At 46.6% G+C, this 17,189-nt stretch overlaps 1 protein-coding gene across 4 annotated transcripts in view; it reads right to left on the bottom strand.

Annotated features, from left to right (window-relative positions):
• CALN1 (calneuron 1) overlaps nt 1-17,189 on the bottom strand; it is a 520,902-nt gene that overhangs the window by 5,022 nt on the left and 498,691 nt on the right. For all 4 annotated transcript variants that reach the window (XM_056137646.1, XM_056137648.1, XM_056137649.1 and 1 more), the window contains one exon: nt 7,696-7,852. In XM_056137646.1, the coding sequence (XP_055993621.1) occupies nt 7,696-7,852 (157 nt within the window). The remainder of the gene's footprint in view (nt 1-7,695; nt 7,853-17,189) is intronic.

A 17,189-nucleotide genomic window follows, 5' to 3' on the forward strand; every position in this document is an offset into this window, starting at 1 on the left:
TATGTGAGCTGCATATAAACTGTATATGCTGGGCATAAACCAGACCCTCACTGCCTTTCTTTGAAGCCGTTCTCTGGCCATATTGGTGGGCACTTTCCCAAGTGAAGGCCTCGTGCCAGTAAAGTCCCTCATTTCTGTCCGTTGTTCCAGGCTGCTTGAGCCTGGTCTGATTCTAATTCCCAGGTTCTAAACTTCTGTGCTCACTCTCTTCTGTTCTTTATCTTTGCACCATGAAGTTTAGCCATACAAAAATGCACTTCAGATCCCTGCATGCCTGCTGACCCCTGTCTACACAATGTGGCCCCCGAGGGTCATAACCCCTGCCTGCACAGCACAGCCATGTCTACACTTCCGTGGAGGTACCTGCTAAGTCCCATCAACACAGCATGTTCCTGTCCACACTCCTGGTATGGGTGTCCATTGACCCCCATCTACGTAGGAACCCACTGGGTCTCACCATGAGACTGTGCCTCATGTGGCCTCACAGGAGCTGAGATCCTCCGGCTCTGACTTGAGTCTGTGGCACTGGATGTTTCTACCTTGGTAGTGCCACTGATAACGAGTTCCTTTTTTTTTTTTTTTTGCTTTTTGGGTCACACCTGGCGATGCACAAGGGTTGCTTCTGGCTCTGCACTCAGAATTTACTCCTGGTGGTGTTTGGGGACCATATGGGATGCTGGGAATCAAACCGGGGTCAGCCGCATCTAAGGCAAATGCCCTACCCGCTGTGCTATCACTTCAGCCCCTGATGAGCAGTTTCTATAACAGAAATCTCTCCACTCTGAGAAAAGGGGACAGAGACAGGTCAAAGCACCCAGGAGGACATGGGGGGTGGGGGAGATGTGGTGTCAGGGTGACTGTGCATCAGATGTCAGTGTTGAGAGAAGAGAATCCCTCACACTGTGGGTGCTACACGTACCAGTCACCTCGGGTTCCAGAACCAGACAGCTGGGTCTTGCTCTGAAGGCCCCACCTCCAGCCTCTTGGTGTTCTGACCAGGAAGAGCTTGGGTCTCCCCCACCACCCTTTCTCTTCTTGCAACAACATTCCCTTTGTTTCTTTGATCTCTCCACCTGTTGGACCTCAGTCCTGGCCCCATCCTTCCTACCAGAACAAACAAGACTGGTTAGGGTAGTACCCAAACTCTTGTCTTTCCAGAGGGAGGAGAAGGTTCACTCCAAGTCCCTTGTTAGAATGGAGATGAGTGAAGTTCAGGATAGAAGGAAACCTAAGGAGGAAGGCAGCATGGAGAGCAAAGGCAACGTTGGGAAGTATGCGTGCAGTGGGTGGGGAGAGAGCACCATGATCCAGGCCACCCCCGTGCCGTCCCCTGTCATGTGGGTCACTCTTGTTTAGTTCCAGGGGATCTGCCCGAGCTTCTGCTGTTTAAGCCAAGTGTCTTGAGAAATCCCTAGTTAATTTCAGTATTGACAAGTGAGAAAGGGAGAGGAGATGGAGCCAGGTCAGTCATCCAGTCTCTGCCCCTCCTGCAGAAATATTCCATAAGGACAGACATTGAAAATGAAAAAAAAAAAAAAAGGAGAGAGCTGGGGCCAGGCCCTGGGTAGTTTGGATTTGTTTGTTGGCTTGCGTATTTATAAACATGTTGACCAGGTACCAAATTGCAACCACATGAGGGAAGTCACTAGGTGATTCCCATTTGACAGATGGAGAAAATGAAGCTCTTGATAGCCATTTCAGGGGCTTCCTCCAGAGACCTCTTGTGTGGAGAGCCTGGTTGTAAGCCAGGCTTGATCAGAGGCCGGTGCTGAATTCCTAACTCAGAGGAATAGCATTCTAGGCCCCTAGTCTTTCACTCAAGGATCCAGAAATCTTCCCTACAGATTTGCATGGAACCACTGGGGCTATTCCAGTGATACTCAGGGGCCTCCAGAGCTATACCTGAAGATACTGGGGGCAGAGTGGGGGGTGTCAGGCAGAGCTGGAAACCCAATCCAGGTCAGGTTGTGCAAAACCCTCCCCTCCCCAACCCTGCACTACCTCTTAGCCCTGAGACATCTTGTTTGTCTCAAGCGCTAAAGCCCTTTTGCATACTTCTCTCCTTTCCTGCCTTGGGCTCAGGAACACCTTCACCTCCTGCCTGCCCAAGGAAGGCAGGTTTGAGCTCAGGAAAGCAGCTTAGCCAGGAGTAAGTGGATAGGAGGGGGGGTGGGGTGTGATGAGACATCAGACCTTTCTAGGCCCGGCAAGATGAGCACATGACTCCCCGAAGTTCTCCCCCTGACTCAGCCCAGGCCTGGCTGTGATTTCCACAGGGATGACTGAAAATTCTGACATTCCACTGAGTCCCAATTCCCCTTTCTATTAGTAGTTCTGGGGATCTCACATGCGCAAGGCAGGTGCTCTACTATGGAACCACATCCCCGACAGAGCCAGTCTGGACGGGCCTGGGAAGAGCACCCACTGGTCAGGGCTATGGCCCCTTCAACTCATGGTCTGGGTCACCTCTCATGATGATTGTCTCTGTGCATTTGCTTCTCTCAGACTGAGGCAGAGTAGCTCAGCTGAAACTCTCACAGAAATGATTTATTTCCGGGTTGGTATTTTCTGCCTTTCTCCCATACCTATGTGAGATGTCTGGTGGAATGGAACAGGGTGTACCCACTGCGGGATAACACTTGTGGGGAGATTCTGAACGGGCTCATGCAGAGATCTTGTTGCACATCCACTCAGAGTCCACAACTGTGATGCTTCCATGGGCCACAAGGAAATGGAAATGAAGATGATGGTGCGTTGGGGATGACTGAAGCTTGGGGAAGAATTGCAGGACATGTGCCACATCCGATCAGCTATTGTCCTTACTTACTCTCTGCTTTTGGACACATCCTCCTCCTCCTCAGCAAGCCTCAGTTTCCTCATCTGCACCTCAAGCCCCACAGAACTTGATTCTCGGGTCATGCCAACAGGCCAGCCCAAGATGATAGCAAGGCCCAGTGCTCTGGTGTGCTCTGCACATCCCTTACTCCCTTGCCACTTCTGGAATATAGGAACAGGGTCTTTGCAGCCACCCACACGGGGGACAGGCCCCAACACACCTAACCGTGTCTTAGTGACAGGTCAATGGATGACCCTATCACGGTCTGCTCAGTTCCATATAAGTCAGCACCTGGAACCTAACATAAAATGAGAACTCATCTCTGTGCTCATGTTTGCCCAATACTAAATGTCTGATGACAAAGAGGTCACAGAAGCCAAGGGAATTCAGCTCTCTCAGGTGGTGTGGAGGAGAATGGGCGTATGGGACTCACCCAAGTTTGGGCCTCACTTGCTTGGCTGAAGCTGACTTGTTAATTTCTTAATTTGGATTACTTGGTATTTTGGACCCTACCCAGCTGTGCTCGGTACTAGGGGACACCCGGGGTGGTGGTCATGGACCATGCAGTGCTGGGGATCGAACCTAGGCCTCCTGCATGAAAAACATGCACTCAGCCTGTTGAGAATATTTCCCCCACCTCTAACCTGATTATTTTTACAAAGAATTAGAACACAGATATTTATAGCTTATGCCTAAGTACCCTGAGAGTAATTTAGCTGAATAAGTGGATTAGGAGTGCCTGAAAATCCTACCTTTAGCCAAATGTTCTCACTGGACTGGGAGCGGGAACGCTGCTAATTAGTAGGTAAGTCAAAGAGCCCAGAGTTCGGCAGGTTCAATGACCTCAAGCCCATCACGTCCACACGGTAGGCAGTGCCTGCCCCACATGTGGGTTGTGCTGATTGAGTCTCCCTCACGCCCTGTGTGAGAGGTGAATGGAGACAGTGCTGCTGGCTTACGGTCATAGAGCAGAAGGCAGGCTGCAATGCCAAAGAGATTGTGGATCTGTCCACTCCAAAACCAAACAGATAAAACCAAACCAAAAGGGAGGAGGACCCACAAACTCCTCCCATTGGGGTGCCACAGTCTTCAGACTTCTGATCTAGTCTCTGTCTGTTCTTTTTCTTTCATGCATGAAGGAGTAATGGTCATTTCCTGATTTAGTGGTCAGACTCTGAACACCTTTGGAAAAGTATCAGAGGCAGTTTCTGAGGGTCAGATGTTGAACCACTGCACTGATTGGCACTGACGATATCTCCAAGTCATCCCTGGGTCCCAGCCTCTTTGTGCGACAAGGGTTGCTTCAGCAGCATATTTGAACTTGTCCCACACACCACTCTCGCGCTCAACCCCTGCTTTGCTGAGCTTGAAAATCCTCAATCCTCCCTCCAAGTACCAGAACCTTCTCTTTTGCTTAGACAAGAATTTGTTACCTCACCTTTGGAGGGACAAGTTCTTCTGAATCTTAAATTTCATTCATCACTATTTATTCCCTGGAAAACAAGTGATGCAGGAGTTTTAAGCTCTGGGATAGCCCATCCCAGACAGGAGCAAATCTGCATAGGTGTATGGGTGAGGATCACACCTGAGACAGGCGCGAATCTGCACAGGTGTAAGGGTGAGGGTCACACTTGAGAGAGGAGTGAATATACACAAGTGTGGCGGGGGAGGGGAGGGGAATCACACCTGAGAGAGGAGTGAATCTATACAGGTGTGTGTATGTGTGTGTGTGTGTATGTGAAATCATACCTGAGAGAGGAGCAAACCTACACAGGTGTGTGTGAGTGTGGGGTGGGGTTGGGGGAAATCATACCTGAGAGAAGAGTGAATCTACATAGTTATTTGTGGGGGGTGGGGGTGGGGGATCACACCTGAGAGAAGAATAAATTTGCACAGGTGTGTGGATCTGCTGCAACGAAGCTTCCATTGAGGTGGAGGAAAGTACTTTTGGTGTGAGGTGGCAGGGCAGAAAGCTCAGTGGGACCTGGGGTTGGCCCCTAACTCCATCCCTTTCACCAGCTCGGCTTAAGGAAAAGACTCTGTTTCTCATGAAGACCCCGTCCCTTGACAGGGGGTGAGCAAGGGCCACCAAACCTGGACCTGGCTGTGCTGAGATTGGAACAGTGGATGCTGATAGGTGGTGGAGATGGAGATGTTCCTGAGGACACAGGCTGAACACATGGGTCAAGGAGAGCATGCACCGGGGGTGAGGGATGTGAAGGAACTGACACTTGGAGAGCACCCTCAGGGCCAAGGGGGTGATTCAGAAGCAAGAGAGATGCTGGGCTGTCTCCAATTGGGGCTGAGGGGCGGTCATGGGCAGCAGGCGCGGAATCTAGTCTGAGGGAGGAGGCCAAGGTCAGCAGCCTACCCTCCAGCATCAGAGTCTGTGTCTGGGCATCACTTCAGTGCCCTGATCCACTGAAGGAGGCCCAGTGCAGCCCTGGGTGACATGAAATCTCTGCATGGACACAGAGAACACGTCTGAACCTGGAAGCCCCTGTATTCCCCACACAAAGTAACGATTTGGGGTCCAAACCGCATAAACTGGGTGTTTCAAAACCAAACCAGAAATCCCTCTGCCATGCAACAAGCTTACATAACCCAGGCCACAGAGACCATTCTAAAAAGCTTTGTGTTAAGTACAAAAGGCACTTTCTCTTCTGAATTAAGCTCATGGATCTTAAAGCAATTGGCATGGGGCCTGGGACACATCAATTTTCCCCCGAAGATTCACGGCTGCCCATGTTGTGTGGGATAAAACACCTGACCAGACTGCGTGAAAAAACCCATCAGGCACTTCTGTAAATGTATGAGCAACTGAAGAACAGAAGATGCTGCTCAGAATTTGGAGTGCTGGGGCTGGAGCAATAGCACAGCGGTCGGGCATTTGCCTTGCACGTGGCTGACCCAGGTTCAATTCCCAGCATGCCATATGGTCCCCTGAGCACCGCCAGGGGTAATTCCTGAGTGCAGAGCCAGGAGTAACCCCTGTGCATCACCGGATGTGGCCCAAAAAGCAAAAAAAAAAAAAAAAGAATTCGGGGTGCTTCCCAGGGCAGCAAGGCTTCTCCCCAGTAACTGAGACTTGTGACATTTCTCTGAACAAAATGGGCCCAGAGCAAATGCCCAGCTAGAAGTAGAGCTGGCTCTGTTCTTCCTGCCCAGGTGCAATGGTCAGGGAAGTGGGGGACAGAGCCCAGAGTGCTGCCACTATCTGAGCACACAGATGGAATAGCAAAGCCAAGGGGATGCCTGGTCCCTGCCCTCCTCACCCCTGCCCTTCCTATCCTGAGGAAGACCTGGCTCAGCGGGGAGACCGAGAGGCTTCTGGACCATCACTGGCTTTGTTTGTTACTCGCATCACCTTTTCGGATTATGGTGATGAGGTGGAGAAGTCTTGGACCACAGTTGACAGTGCTCAGGGTTTACTCCTGGTTCTGTGTTCAGATATCACTTCTTAAGGGGTTCAGAAGCCATATATGGTGCCAGGGATAGAAACCAGGTTGCCTGTGTGCAAGGCAATGTCTTAGCCACTGCACTATCTTTCCATGCACTCATGCAGCACTTCTGAATATTAAAAATGTGAATGCCCTAGGAGCCAGGGAGCAAAGGCAAGGAATGAACTAGCTCTGGTTTCCATCTTTGGCGTGACTCCAAGCATTGCCAGGAAGGACCCCCTGAGCACCACTGGGTGTGATCCCCAAACATACAGACAGAACAATGAAAAACCAAACAAAATCCCAAAAACAAAATTGGAACTCCTTGACAAGGGGTATTGTTCTCAGATCTAACTATTCCTCCAGGAACTATTTCTTGCTTGATTTACTTCCGTTTGTCACCATGGAGGCAAAGTGCCATTATGGGGCAGCCCAGACAGGACGATGCAGCTCAGGTTCTGAGCAAGCCGCTGGGACCCCAGGGCCCAACTCAAGCTCAGAGGCCTCCCCACCTTCTTGGGGGCTGAGTCGGGGCTCATCAGGCAGCAGCTTGTCTGTGCATACTGACTTGTCTAAACGTTCAGAACAAGGAACTGAAAAAATGAGGAGACCTCTTTAAGAAACTGCAGCCTTGAATGTAATTAATTTTTTTTTTTCCACCCGTACTCAGAGCTGCAGCTCTGATGTTCAAATTTGGAGTGTGGGATTATATGACTTAGCTTTCCTGGAACTCTCTGCTGATGAGGGAATAAAGTGGGCTGATTTTCTCTTTCTCTTTTTTTTTAAGGTCTCTGTCATAAGCCCCGAGAACAATCTCTTCCAAGGGTCTCCTTTACAGCCCTGCGGGGAGTTGTGTTTCTTCTGAGTGTGAGCCATATGTCACAGGCAGGGCTCTTTCGGCACTGTATGTTCAGGAAGGAGCTGTTCCTACAGCTCCTGGGAAACAGGTGTAATTATCTCGACTTTTTACTTATTTGTACTGTGGTGTTGCCAGGGACAGAACTCTACCAAGCAAGGCAAGTGCTCTACCACTGAGCTCTGTCCCTGGCCCTTACCTTCCTGTTGTAAACGAGAAGCAAACTCAGAGAAAATGCTTTGCCCATGGTCACTAGTCAGACCCCCTGGACGTGATCAAAGAGCCAAGACTCCCCCTACCCACAACACACAGAGCCTTCATCTGCCCTGACTGCAGAATGCCTGCAGAACAGATAGGGTCAGGACCGGACCTGCAAGAAAGCAGTGTTTGGGTAAAAGAGAAGAAAGAATCATTGGGGACCCTTAGACTTCGGTCACGTGTTCTGGCTTCTGCATGGGGAAGGCAGATTCAGCTCAGGAGAGCCAATCTCATTTTCTTGCCACAGTGGAGGACTGACCCATGGAGGAACAGAGACAGCAGGAAGTGGGGGGGGGGGAACCCACCTCCCTCAAACTCTGTCTGGCAGTTCCCTGACGTCTCGTTCAGACTCTCCTCCTCATTGATGATGATGTTCTCGATGTCCTTCATCGTTAAGTGGTCTCGGAAGGCGTGGTAGAGGATGTGCTTCAGCTCTTCCAGAGTTATCCTTTGCATGTCAAACTGTGGAGACAAGGAGGAGGGAGAGAGTGAGAGGCCACCAGCAGTTGGGGTTCAGCAGAGGGACACTAGCTGGGCGCACAGCCCCACCCGGAAGTTGCTGCTCTGCCCCACCCGGAAGTTGCTGCTCCAAGCCTGGTGGATGAGCAGCTCAGCTCCACGCATGCTGTGAGTTTGCAGGACCTTCCACATTCCCCCTTAGCGTAGCCTCCCAGAGAGAAAAAGGCCTCCTGTTAGTTTGGTTTCCAACTCATCCAGCCATCTGCTGTCACCCCTCCACACCTCATGTACTTTGGAGCCGTGTCAAACTTCAGACAATGCACATGCGTCTAAAAAGGCACAACTCTCCAAAAAGCTAACACCCTCCTCCGGCTTCGAGTGGAGAGCTTGTTCTAAAGATGCTGTGTCCCTGTGGAAGGGCCTAGCAGGGGAGGGGAACAGTCCCCACTCTCTCTTCCAGTGGGAGATCTCCTACTTGCCCAGTGCATTCCTCCCAGGTAGGCGAATGCCGCCCTCTTAGCCAATAAGCCTGAATAGAAGTCACACATGCCACATCCAACTCAGCTGTGAGATTCACTGGCTCCCCCATGTTCTCCCTCTGCCACAAGGATGTCTCTCCACCTTCCCAAGGTGTTAAAGATTGAAGATGTAGGTATTATTCCTTGTGGGGGTCCCAGGGGAGGATAAAGAGGATACTATGTAGCTTTTCCATACAGGAAGTGGAGGGGGCTTAAAAAATGTCCTTTATGTTATAGCCACAGAGACTTGGCTGGCTCCCACAACTATCTTGGTTTAAGTCAACAAAGCATAAATGAGTACACAGAGACAGAGGCTACAGTAAAGAGGATTCTGAAATACGGCCACTTGGATAGAGAGTGGGAGGTGAACAAACTGTTACTGAAGGCTGAAAAGGTCACAGAGCAACACTTTTGCCACAGTGTTGCCTGTCTACCTGAGATGGATCTACTGTCAAGGAATCTATGACTCGAAGTCATAAAGTTTGAGAAAAGCAGCCCAGAGAGATAGTACAGTGGGTAGGGCTCTTGCCTTCCATGTGGTTGATCTGGGTTCCATCCCTGGCACCTCATATGGTCCCCTGAGCTCCAGCAGGAGTAATCCTTAAACTCAGAGCCAGGAATAATCTCTGAGCAGGGCCAAGTGTGGCTCAAACTACAGTCTCTTCAAAATAATAATAATAATAATAATAACTTTGTGGAAACGTTTGCTGGCTGCATCTGCCAAGAAAGAGATGAGCTCTGGAAGTACCTGATTGATCTGATAACTGGAAATGAAGATTAATTAGCTGGGTTGGAGGAGGTGAGATTTACCACTCCTCCCCCGACCCTCCCCCTCAACTCCACAAAAGATAACCTAAAATTCCTGGTCTTGCTGGACTGAAAGAAGCAGTTGTTTCTCACATCCACTAAGGAAGAGAAGCAATTGAGAAACGTGTTAAATAATGATAGAGGCCTCTTAAAATAAGTCAAAGTTTGTTTAAACCTCTAAATATGTTAGGTGGCTCTCCCAATATTTGGAGTACTTAGTTTAGAGAGACGTATGTTTCGGAAATAGTTGTGGATGTGGCTATTAGCACAATCCCAATGGAAATGAATAGATAATAATAATTTGATGAAGCTTTTGAGAGAAATAATCTGGCCAAGAGACAGACAGAAAATAAAATATTTCAAATTATAAAACTTCATGATGATCTTTGGGTTCAAACTTCAAATGATGACTGTGATCCAAACTTTTGCAAAGATAAGCCTTTATGAGGAGCATTTTCAGGCCCCAGGCTTGGCAGATTTCTCCCTATCCTCATCCCATGCATACAAAATATGGGGAAGATAGAGGGAACAGTAGGGATTCAGGCTTGAAACCCTGCAATAAAATTCAGAGAAACTGCCAGCAAGCAGAATGAGGATCAAGGAGAATTGGGTGAGTCCCTGACCAAAGGGAGTGGAACTGATCTGAGCCTTGTGTTGCTCGGAGTCTCCCATGAACTGTTTTCCAGCTGGGAATAGTTTGGGAGGTCGGCCGCACCCCCATTCCATCCCCATGCTTTGAGTGTACGGGGGGAGGGAAGGGAATATTGTCTTGTTAAGTTCATAGGTCTCAAGATCAAGAAGAGCCACATGCAGATCTATGACTATCACACGAATTTCTAGATCTGGATTTGATTTGGTAATTGAACTGGGAATTTGCAATGTCTCCCTTGGGAAAGGGATGAATATATTTTGTGGCTAAAGGGAAGAAAATAAATATTTGTGAGCGAATGTAGGCAATAAGAGGTTTTATTATTTTCAGTTGCTCTCCTCTCCTGGAGAGAGCATTAGCTCTTTGGCTCATGGACAGTTAAATGAGGGCAATGACAAATCAAAGACCAAAATGGAGTGTGCTTTCTTTCATTTGTCTTTTTCTTCCTCAACAGCAGCACCTACCCCCTGTGGGCTGCTCCTTTGTCCAGGTCCTTGGAGGCATACCGCATGGTGCTAACCCATGAAGGGCATGCGGTTTAAATGAGAAAACAACAACAGCAACAACCTTGTTAGCTACTAAGGCTGGTTTTTCTACAGTCTGACCTAGTCAAGAATGAATCCAGAAGTAGCATTTTAAGTTAGTCTGAATGACAATGAGACCATTTCATGACCTAAAATGATGATGCTTTAGGCCAGTTCTCTTTCCCTGGTTTCTCTGTAGAACATTTATTACCTTACTTTAAATAAGCCCCTTGTTCAGACAATCAAATTGTGTTCCTGAATCTGACTGGAAACTTAAATGGCATGCAATCACAGCCATCTCTATGAGTAAGAGCGACAGAGAGGGGAGAGGCAAGTGGGTGTTTTCTGCCTCATGAGGTATCAGTTCTACATGTGAATCTTGAGAAACACCCATGGTTGAGCCATGGTGTAAATCCCTGTGCATCTGACCTGAGAGCATGGTTGGGGCAGTATCAAGCTGGCAAAATGCCTGGTGGGAGTGAAGAGAAAGTGTGACTCTGTCACAGAGGCTAAAATGAAGAGTGACAAGCCAGAGACCTGGAAAAAACAAGCTCCCATTTCCAAGAAGCCCTCCAAAGGCCCAGAGGCCTGGGCCAACTTTAGCCTGCCGAGAATTTGATAATTCAGGATTCAATGAAAAGAACTGGTCAGGAACCAAGTCAATGAAAGAACTGACAGGAACAAAGAGATGCGGATTCTGGAAATGCATCATCATCCTTTGATTCAGCTACCAGGAAACCAGTATGTGGGCAAGAGTAATTAAGTTCATATACTCTCCACATAGTCATAATAGGTATTTTTTACAAGTTTGATACAAATCACTATAAAATAATACGGACACACTACTGGCTAAAATTTCTTCCATGATGATAGTCCACTTAGCTTTTCGATATTTTTTTTCAAGTCAACAATTCTGGAATTTTGAGTATTTTCCAGAAACTAGTCAAAAGATTGTCATATTGTCATATAACTTGCCCAATATCCCACAACTTAAAGTTTCTCTTGGTACTTCTTATGTCCCATTTTTATTTATGCCGCTATAATAATTTTTCTTTCTTCGAGGCATGCTGTTTGTTACTTTATTATGCAGTGTTTTCTGTGCATCCTGGACTGTGGCCGACAGAGCTATTTTTCGGCACCTAAGGACTTTTCCATTATGATATCATACCTGTAGGGCTGGAGCGACAGCACAGCGGGTAGGGCATTTGCCTTGCACGCGACTGACCCGGATTGATTCCTCCATCTCTCTCGGAGAGCCCGGCAAGCTACCGACAGTATCCCGCCTGCACAGCAAAGCCTGGCAAGCTCTCTGTAGCATATTTGATATGCCAAAAACAGTAACAACAAGTCTCACAATGGAGACATTACTTGTGCCCACTCGAGCAAATTGATGACCAACGGGAGGACAGTGCTACAGTGCTACCTGTAGGGTCAGTTTCACACAGAATTACATTTACTAATTATATTTACTAATCAAATTATATTATGTGGTCTTATAATTATGATCTGTATCTTATTTTTGGGATTTATTTGATTTGTCGAAGACTAAGAGCAAGTCTGTAATAGAACTTTGTCTCCATCAATTGTTTTTACAGCACAACAGTTTTAAAACAGTTTTAAAACATGTCTTCACTATCAAAAGACTGATTTCCTCCTTCAAGAAATAATAACCAGTCAGAGAGATAGTATAGCTGGTAAGGAGCTTGTGTTGCATGAGGTCAACCCGGGTTTGATACCCAGTACCACATATGGTCCCCTAAGCATTTCCAAGGAGTGAGTCCTGAGTGCAGAGCCAAGAGTAAGACTAGAGCACACCCAGGTGGTGCCCAAAAATCAAATAATAAATGAAAAAAATTAAATGATAATAATAATAATAAGATACAGAAACAGAATAATGGTAATAAACTACAATAAAAAGTGATTATTGTGGCTGACTCTGTTCCGTCACCAAACAGAGAGACTGAAGTAAGGTTTCAACCCTGTTCTCAGGAGAGCCGCAAATAAGGCATTTTAATTCCAACTGAACAGGAAAGGCTTCGTAATCCATGAGGGAGAGGCGGAAGGGTTGATCCTGGAAGGAGTTCTGGAAACTCAGCAGCAACCTCAGGTTCCAATCCCTATATCCAAAAAATAGGAGAGCTCTTACATAAAAAGGTGCACTCCTGTGTTCACTGCAGCACTTTCACGGGCGCCAAGATCTGGAAGCAACCTAAGTACCATGTGCACTGATAAAGATTGGCTCAACCAGACAATGGGAGACAATTCAGACATGAACAAAAGAAAATATCTGGCATAAGTGACAACACAGATGGGACTTGCTTGAGGGGATTTTGATACTTATTAGTCAGCAGAGAAAAACAAATAATCCATGATCTCACTCTTATGCAGAAGATGAAGAAACTAGGCAAAACAAACAAAACCAAACTCAGGGCATAAGATAGCTCAGTGGGATGAGTGCATGCTTAGCCTGCAGGAATCTGGGTTCAATCCCCAGCATCACTTGATCCCCTGATCACCACTGGCAGTGACCCCCCCCCCAAGAAGAGTCTAGAGTAGTCCTTGAGTACCGTGGGGTATCACCCCAAACCTTAAAAGCCAAACTCCTAGGTACAGAAAAAAGACTACTGATTGTTTTCAGGGAAGGGGAGGGGGTATGTGTGTGTGCACACGTGTGCATGTGTGTTTGTGTGTTCCGGGTGAGGTCATAGTAAATCAGGGGAAGGTGGATGGTGGTAATGGGTGGAAACTAGAGTTTTAGTGTTAAGCAGGATTGTATTTACAAATGTAGAATTAGATTGTAGTACAACTAAAGCTTACATAATATTATAAGCCAATACAATTTAAAAAGTAACACAATAATAAGCAAAATTAACAAGAGGACATAATTAAAATTCATTAAAATGAAACAGGGGTTTTCGGGTGATTGGAGGGCAGAGAGAAGGCTAAGGGGAGAGACAGGAGCGGCTCCAGGGGATTCATCATCCCAAGACCTTGGGTTTGAAACCTGACAAAATCACCAGATGGCTGTCTGTGGAGTTCTGGGTGAGAGTAGGGGGAGGTAAGAGGAAAAGAGTGAAAGGGTATGGTAGGAGGGGACAGGGTGGGCCTGAGATCAGGATACTTGTCCAGAAGGTCAGCCACATGTTCCATGGCGAGGAGTATAGCTGGTTTTTTTTTATTAACTTCTTATTTTATTGTAGCAAAATATATGGAACATAGAATTTGCTATTTTACCCATTGTTGATTGGCACTGAATTCAGTTATCCTGGTGCACAAGTATCACAACCACCTCTTGAGACCCCTTTCCAGATTCAGTCTCCGTTTGTCGCTAACTCCCTCTTCCTCAACCTTCTCTGGTCCCTGGAAGTTACTATTCTGTTTTCTATAAAAGGTTTAGTGGCATGTGAATCATTGTCTCCAAGGTTCATGGGTGCAGAAGAATCATCTTCCTTTCTGAGGTTGAATGCTATTCCATGTGTGTGTGCACCATATATGTTTCATTATCAGCCACTCACAGGCACTCACCTGGCTTCTGCCTCACAGTCACTAAATAATGTTGAACATGGGTGGACAGAAAACTGCTGTGTTTGTTTTCACTTGGGGGAGTTTTGTGCCCAGAAATTAAATTGTTGAACTTTATGGTAATTCTATATTTAATGTTTTGAGGTATAAGACATTTTTTGTTTGTTTGTTTTTTGGTAACATGAGGTATCACTCAAGAATTGGAACAGAGACATAAACTGGTTAAGTGTAAACTTGAGAAAACTTACCCTTTGCTGCTCTGGAACCCACCAGAAATTACAGGGACAGAGAAAATTTGAGGGTCATTTGACAAGATGATGATTCATTGAATGTGGGGTGTGAAGGACAAGGAGCCAATCAGGATAGGCTTTGTGTCAAACTGAATGGCAACAGATCTGAAGAGAAAGTTATGGCTGTGTGTGTACTGGAAGTTGCTCAGAAATAGCTTGAGAGAACAGTACCTGATCATCCTCTGTGTGGCCATGAGCTAATATAGACCAAAAGTCATCTGCAAGCAGGGTAACAAAGTCCTCCAAAAGGATGGCAGCATTCAGAAAGAGAGTGTGAAGGATGCACAAGGCCGGGCAGGGAACTGGTTGGGGTAGGGTGGGGGAGAGCAGATGAACAGATGTGGCAGTCCCATATGGAGTGCAAAGGTGTTTATGCCTTTGACCTGAGAAAATCTATTCTTAGAAATATACAATGCAGTGCCTGGAGAGATGATTAAGCGATTAAGGTTGGCACATGGCTGACCTGGGTTCCATCCCCAGCACCACATATGGTCCCTTCTTGTGTTATCCATCCCTCAGAGTATCCCTGAACACCACTGGGTGCATGCCCCTCCCAAGCAAAATAAAAAAACAAACCAAATTAAAAAAATATATACAAGGGACTTCTGTATGTCTTGACTTACCTTTTATGTATGGTTTGTTTTGCTAAAGATTGTTCGCCCCTTCTGTTCTTAAACTGTGTGTTCTACTAAAAGCTTAACTTGTCAACCAGCCTTTATCTTGGAGAGGGGAGTTATATTTTTAAAAAGTTTTAAGATTTTTTGCTTTCCAACAATAGAAGCCAATTACGTTTTGATATTGTATATTGTGTATGGTTGCTGTCATAAGGATATGGGTGGATAAATGGATCTTTCCATTTATTGAGCATTTTGCTTCTTTTAGACTGTCAAATTTTAAAGTGTCAAACTCAAGAAACCAAATTGCATGTTCTCATCTTCCCTTGTATGTGAGAAGAAAATTTATACACCTCAACTTTCCTGTTTCTGATTCAACACATTAGTCATCATAAATTTAATGTGATATTTTTAATAACATGTTTTCTACTGTCTGCATCTTTTTCTAGACTAAAATTTGGCTTCCACATTTAATTTTGTAGCAAAAAACCTCACACCAGATACTGCAACTTCATTCTATTTAATTGATTTTCGGACTCATGTCCCCTGATCTATGACTGTACCAACCCCGAGTACCTGATTTCCATCCAAATATCTGCTAGAGAACCTTAACAAAATAGATTGAAAATGAAACATTTGTGAATATTACATTTTGTGTTCTTCTAATCTGGTGATACCATTTCCCTTCCTCTTCCATGAGATCAATTATGGAATAAAATAAAATTAAAATACACTAAAATTCAAAAAGAAAATAGAATTCAAGAACTATACAAATGTTCCCTTTAACACACGGGTGAAAATTTCCAGTTGCTTCTGTATTTATTGTGGGGGCAAAAGAGCACAGAGGCTGGCTGACAGCCCAGGTTTCACTGTGGAAACCATTTATTTTTCATTCCTTAATGCTGGCAGGGATATTTCATTATCCTTGAAATTAAAAAAAAAATGTTACCATACTATCACTCCAGCCCGACAGCACAGCGGGTAGGGCGTTCGCCTTACACGCGGCCAACATGGCCGACCCGAGTTCGATTCCTCCGCCCCTCTCGGAGAGCCCGGCAAGCTACCGAGAGTATTCGATATGCCAGACACAGTAACAACAAGGTCTCCAATGGAGACGTTACTGGGCCCGCTCGAGCAAATCGACGATCAACGGGAGGGCCTTTACCTTTACCTTTACCATACTATCACTCCAGCCCGACAGCACAGAGGGTAGGGCGTTCGCCTTACACGCGGCCAACATGGCCGACCCGAGTTCGATTCCTCCGCCCCTCTCGGAGAGCCCGGCAAGCTACCGAGAGTATTCGATATGCCAGACACAGTAACAACAAAGTCTCCAATGGAGACGTTACTGGGCCCGCTAGAGCAAATCGACGATCAACGGGAGGGCCTTTTTATACTAAGGAGAGAGCTCAAAGGGCTTGAGTGTCTGGGTTCCACCCCTGGTACCACATGGTCCCTCAAGCACCCCTAAGAGTGACCCATCATTCAGTGTCGCACCAAGAGCAAGCTCTGAGCACCACTCAATAGAGCCCCAAATCCAAACTAAAATAACACAAACAATAGGGAAGGGAGAGAACTCAAAGGGCTGGAGCACATGCTTTCATGGAGAGCCTGGGCTTGGGTTCAGTCCCTCACCACATGGTGAGAGTGTTTCAAGGACATACCAATGCCATTTCCTGCCCCAATTGCTTTCTGACCACATTTTGAAAACCGTTTCTCCCCTTCCACTGAACTCCTTCCTCTGGAGCACAGACGAATCCTAGTCTTTGATTAGTCATTTCCATCTTTTCCATCTTTGCTGTAGTAATCTTCAGTGCTCGGGGTTTTAGTTTGCGTCACTGTCCTTCCTTTTGCTTTGTTTTTGCCCTGTTGACTCTGACTGTGTCACCGTCTCCAGTGAGGCAGTGACGTTAGGGATCCTTCCAGGGTCTTAGTTGTTTCAGGCTGTTCCTTCTGTACTTATAGCTGATTCTTTATAAAACACAAACACTCCATGCCTCGCGCATCCCTTTTTACAGGCGGACATAGTGGACATAGTAAATGACATCAAACAGGCATCCTCTCCGTTCTCTTCCCAGTCTGGCACCCCTCTGTGCCCCTTGACCTTGAACATACTTCACTGGCACTACTGCAGTGTTGCAGTTCTTGGTGCAGATGATGTCGGTGTGCCCCTGGTGACCAGGGTCTTGGGGGTCTTGTCTTGCCTCGCAGAAAAGAATTTCAGGAGTAGACAACAGTGAAGTAAAACAGATTCTATTTGGAGATTTATTTTTTGGCAGAGAGGAGGGAGAGAAAGTGGGAGAAGGTAGAGTAATGCATTCGAGAGAGTGAGGGCTTCGTCAAAGGTGGAGAAGCCTTGAATGGGCCTCATGACCAGTTTTTATATGCATATTCTTGGGGTTGCCTTGGTCTGGAG

Source organism: Sorex fumeus, unplaced genomic scaffold (genome assembly GCF_029834395.1).
Source record: "Sorex fumeus unplaced genomic scaffold, SorFum_2.1 ptg000126l, whole genome shotgun sequence".
NCBI classification, from domain to species: domain Eukaryota; kingdom Metazoa; phylum Chordata; class Mammalia; order Eulipotyphla; family Soricidae; genus Sorex; species Sorex fumeus.